The sequence below is a fragment of the Chanodichthys erythropterus genome, chromosome 13, assembly GCF_024489055.1.
Source record: "Chanodichthys erythropterus isolate Z2021 chromosome 13, ASM2448905v1, whole genome shotgun sequence".
Lineage (NCBI taxonomy): Eukaryota > Metazoa > Chordata > Actinopteri > Cypriniformes > Xenocyprididae > Chanodichthys > Chanodichthys erythropterus.
This window is the reverse complement of record NC_090233.1, coordinates 13,594,357-13,599,444: the sequence shown is the minus strand read 5'-3', so window position 1 is coordinate 13,599,444 and position 5,088 is coordinate 13,594,357. Positions and strand designations below refer to the sequence as shown.

At 38.3% G+C, this 5,088-nt stretch overlaps 1 protein-coding gene across 1 annotated transcript; it reads left to right on the top strand.

Annotated features, from left to right (window-relative positions):
- Positions 1 to 685: 685 nt before the first annotated feature.
- LOC137034938 (uncharacterized) lies at positions 686 to 4,855 on the top strand. Its single transcript, XM_067408184.1, has 7 exons — positions 686 to 698; positions 864 to 1,082; positions 2,140 to 2,279; positions 2,357 to 2,623; positions 3,514 to 3,832; positions 4,432 to 4,642; positions 4,740 to 4,855. Exons 3-7 carry the CDS (start codon positions 2,230 to 2,232, stop codon positions 4,853 to 4,855), a joined length of 963 nt encoding a protein of 320 aa, XP_067264285.1. The 5' UTR covers positions 686 to 698; positions 864 to 1,082; positions 2,140 to 2,229.
- Positions 4,856 to 5,088: the final 233 nt, after the last annotated feature.

Sequence of the window (5,088 nt, the reverse complement as noted above, 5' to 3'; positions counted from 1 at the left end):
TGGCAGTTTGCACGCACAGCTACTAGAAGATTTACATCTGTCAGACAGGTTGCTGACGTCATCAAGCTTAGTTTGAGTCTGCGCGTCAGAAACGGAAGTGCTAAAAATCGCTAAAAATGGGCTTCACTTGTCTCAATTGAGTTCCAATGGGGTCGCTGTGTCCATTTCTTTTACTGTCTATGGATGCAACCAAAGCAGAGCAGCTTTGCCAAAATGGCGGAAACGTAGGAATGGCGCTGGGCGTGTCACTACTTGATCCGTACCGGAAACACGATTTGTTCTGCGCATGCGTAAATTTACTGCCACTTCCTGTCACCGCCAGAGCCGTTGAAAAAGCGTGATTTTTTTCCCCAAACCAGTTAAGCGCAAACCACGCCCCTTTACGTTAAAACCCCACCCCGCAGCCTTGACTCACGTCTCTAGCTCGATTTCATTGGTCAACACTGTTACATTGTCACCTGAGGCGATAATGAGGCCGTTGATGGATCCGTCGCTGACAAACGGTAAGATAAGCCTGCCAATTGTTTTTAATTGCATTTTATTATCATAAGTAACGTTATTTGTAGGTTTCAATGTGAGTTTTTTGTATTATTATTATAATTTTCATTTTTACTCTTATCTTTATTTCGATCAATCTGACGCCCTCAGGGGAGTACGCCTGTTCTGGCTGTGATGAAGAGCAAGCCGTACATCTTAAAGTTAAAAATTTAAATTAAATTAATTTGATGCATCACTTTTCTGATAATGATTTATGTTTTAAAAAACTTCGTGTGTCTAAACGCTAGGCCATCTCAGTTAAAATGCTTATGGGCAAACTCTCAGCGTTAAGTAGCAGGGTGACTAATTTCTTTTTACTTTTACAGAACTGGTTACCTCCTGGGTATAACTATCACTTCTGCGCCTATCGTTCATGCACTACACAATCAAAGTTGGACCACACAAGCTTTGATGCGTCGCTCAGAATTGCACTAACAGAAAGTTGTGAAGTAAAGGAATGGGTGAAAAAGCTTAGTGAGTCATCAGGAGTGAGTTGGAGAGTGGCAGTGACGAAACCAAGAAAGGGACAACGTGTGCTTTATAAGGTAATGTAAAATCAGTTCATTCATCTTTACACTTAATTAGTGTAGGACAATTTGTTACACTGAAAATGTCTTTACAGTAGTCTAAATGGTGTTAACACACAGTACTGTATTGTGCAAAAGGCACATTAGATTCTTCACCTAAATCTTAAGACAATTATATATTTCACTAGTGTGCCAGTAAGAAATATCAGTTAACATTTTCAAACTTTCCTTTTACCATTAATTGTACTAGTTCAGTGAGATTTTTATCCCTGTGATGGACTGGACATCTGTAGGCTCCAGTATTTACACAACCCTAGGACAAGTGGATTTTCGTATGCACAGCGAGTCCAGAATGGTATGGTTCGGACATAGATAATGTAGTCCATAATGTAGTCCATCTGGGATTGCATAAAGAGAAAAAAAAAAACTGTGGCAACATCTCTAATACACTTGGAGAAATCTACCTGCAAATCTAAAAACAATAAAATCTAAAACAATAATAAAACATTTATTTATGAATTTTTTTTTAAAACATCCTCAATTTACAGCATTTTTATCAAATGCATACACATTTTTACATTTTTCGGCTTTGCAGGTAGATGAGTATTAGAGATGTTGCCACAGGATTTAATCAGTCTCAGTTTTTTGTCTCTTCATGTAATCCCAGTCGGACTCGATGATGATGGTGAGATCAGAACTCTGTGTGGGACATGCTGTTTGTTGTTGGACTCCTTGTGAATACAAAAATCTCATTGGCTTATTTGTTGTTGCTGTCATTGTCAGCCAGGACTCTCTGGAAGAAGAGATGCATCACAATTTTATGTTTTCCTAGATAAATAAATTGGTGGTAGTAGTAGTAATAATAATAATAATAATAATAATAATAATAATAATAATAATAATAACAATTAATGGCAAAATGAAAGTTTAGAAATGTAAACTTTTTTTTTTTTTTTTCTTTTACTGGCACACTAATACAACAGATATAAATGACTAAATAAAATCTAACATGCCAAAGATTTGTGCACAGTTCTGTATATTTAAACATTCATATTTGATCTATATCTATCTGTAGGCTCATTATAGGTGCCAGCACAATGTTTGTGTTCGATCAGGCACGGCTAATCAAAGACGGTTGTCAAAAAATACATGCTGTGAGGCAAAAATGGTTTGCACTCTGGTGAAGGCTGTAGACAAAAGGGGAGGATCTAGTAGGTGAGTTAGAAATATGAAGATGAGATAAAATAAGTGTTTTTGCAAGCTGCTTTGTGAGATTTGTTTTTATTTTTCAGGAGCAATGATCCCCATATACCCACCTACCCAACTTCTGTGCATTTGTATAATGTACATAATCATAACATCTTTGTTGCGGAGGCACTGAGACACAGGGATGTAGGGGCCAAGGCAATAGAGTCCCTGACGCAGTTGTTTGAGATCGGGCACAGCCCAACATCAGCTCTGGCTGTACTTAAAAGTGACCTGCTGGCTGAGCATGGCAACAACTATGTATATGCCTCAGCCAACCGTGCCCTTTGCCCAGACCTTCAGTTTTGCTACAGGTATGTGAAATTGTACTAGGTCTACAAAGTAAAATCAGTAGCTTTGACAGACCTATGTAGTTCAAAAAAATAATTTCATTTGCAGACTGTATCAGAAGGTTAATAAGCAGGAGTTTGGAGAGCAGAGTGGGGAGGGAATGCTAGCAGCTTTGGAAAGGCAGGTAAAATCCTACAATGCAGCATGTGATGACAGCTGTGCAAAGCTTGGAATGTCTTCAGCAGGAACACCACTTGTAGCCATTTGTTCACCTTTGATGAAACGAACACACAGTCTTTCCAATAGTGGAGAGATGTGTTTTATGGATTCTTCTGGTAACATGGACCGGGAGAACTGCAGGGTGTTTCTCCTTCTCACACACACCTGTGCAGGTGGTCTTCCTCTTGGGATAGTAATAACCCAGTCGGAAGATGAGAGGACAATTAGTGAGGGATTGACGCTATTTAAGTCCTTATTGACAAAAGATGCCTTTGGAGGGAGAGGTGAGGCAGGCCCTTGTGTGTTTCTTACGGATGACTCAAAGGCAGAAAAGGGAGCTATAGCCCAGGTCTTTCCTGAAGCCACACAGCTGCTCTGCATATTTCATCTTTTGCAAGCTGTGTGGAGGTGGTTGTGGAACAAAGAACACAAAGTTGAGATGAAGGAAAGACAGACACTGTTCAGCATAGTAAAAGACATGCTTTATGCCAGGGAGATGAGTAAAGTTGAATTACTCTACCAGCAAGCCCTGAACAACCCTTTGACCACCAGGTAGAGAAAATAGTAGACGGGTAGAGGTAGCTTGAATATTTTCTTATTATTTCTGGTGTGTTTACCCTGAGAGGCCTATTTAGAGGCTTTTATTGTACTGTATTTATTCTTTACAGTTTTTTTTTTTTGTAACTAATTACAGATACAAGAAGTTCCTAACCTACCTACAGAGTCTTTACAGTCGACGTGAGAGTTGGGCTCTCAGCTATAGAAGGGACTTGCCAACACGTGGCAACCAAACAAATAACTATGTGGAAGCTGCTATGCGTGTCTTGAAAGACAAAATACTTCAGAGGACAAAAGCATTCAACCTCCCTCAATTATTCAACCTTTTCGTCACCCGACTAGAGATGTACTACGAAGCACGTGTGACAGACGTTGCACTTGGCCACTGGGAGGCATTCCACCGATCAAGATTCCTTGCTACAGAAAGTAATATTAAAACATCTGATATTTCTCAGGTGAGATTATTTTTAAATATAAATCGTTATAAAATTGACGATTCTTTTCTCATTATATGTTTTTAAGCCATCTTGCAGACTTGTGTTTTCGTCCTGTCATCATCAACCGTCAATGTTCAATTCCAATAAGAACGCAAGTACAAAGGAGGCATGAAAGTACCCCTATGTAAAAAGTAAACATTTGTCATTTTGTTTTACAGAAATTACACAGAAATTAAGTGATAGAGACTTGGAGAGAGCCTGCAGTATGTTTTATTGGCATATTAAAAAGAATCTTAACATTGACAAAGCGCTAGTAACATTAAATATGCATATTTGTTTTTGTGAATACATGCAGTAAAATAAAAAATATATAAATAATATAACCTATTGAAACATTATTTATAACATCTGTAAAATGTAAATGTAAAATGTTATTTATTGTGCATTGGGTGTGAACTAACCCTTTAAGTACCACGGTGGTACTTAAAGGGTTAGTTCACCCAAAAATGAAAATTCTGTCATTTATTACTCACTCTCATGTCGTTCTACTCCCATAAGACCTTTGTTCATCTCCAGAAAACAAAACAACAAAATAACGACTATTCAACAATATCTAGGTTGGAGAGAAGAAGTTTCAGGTGAAATCCTCCACATCAGGGCACACCTATACAGTGGACATGGAGTTGGAGCTCTGCACATGTCCTGTTGGTCATAGTGGAGCACCATGCAAACACCAGGCAGCAATAGTGCAAAATTACAACATCACCTCCATCAACTTTCTTCCCACAACAGCTGAAATGAGGGCTGAGCTGCTGAAAATAACAAAAGGTAATTTTCTTTCTTTGCAGCATAGGTTCTCACACATAGACTGACACTACCTTCTTTAGATATTTTAACAAATATGTCCTGTTTATCATCTTCACAGCCTCAGTTTCTCTTGACTTCCTGAAACCTTTACGGCAAAATATGCCTAAGCCAAGCACGTTAGCTGTAGGTAAGAAAGTTCAAGTGGGACATAAAACCTTCATTATATATACTTAATTCTTAATAAAAACAACTTGTACAGCAGTGTGACATTAGTATACAATTGTTATAGACATGCCTCCGAGGCAAGAAACCTGCAATACTGATCATCAGTACCATCTCAGTGCTCAAGATGACGGTCAGTATAAAGGGAGAGATGGTGCTGTTTTTTTTTTTCCAATGTATTCCTTTTTCTTTTTTTTTTTCTAATGGTGGCATATCTCATGCTACATTTCATTTTGTCTCTGTGT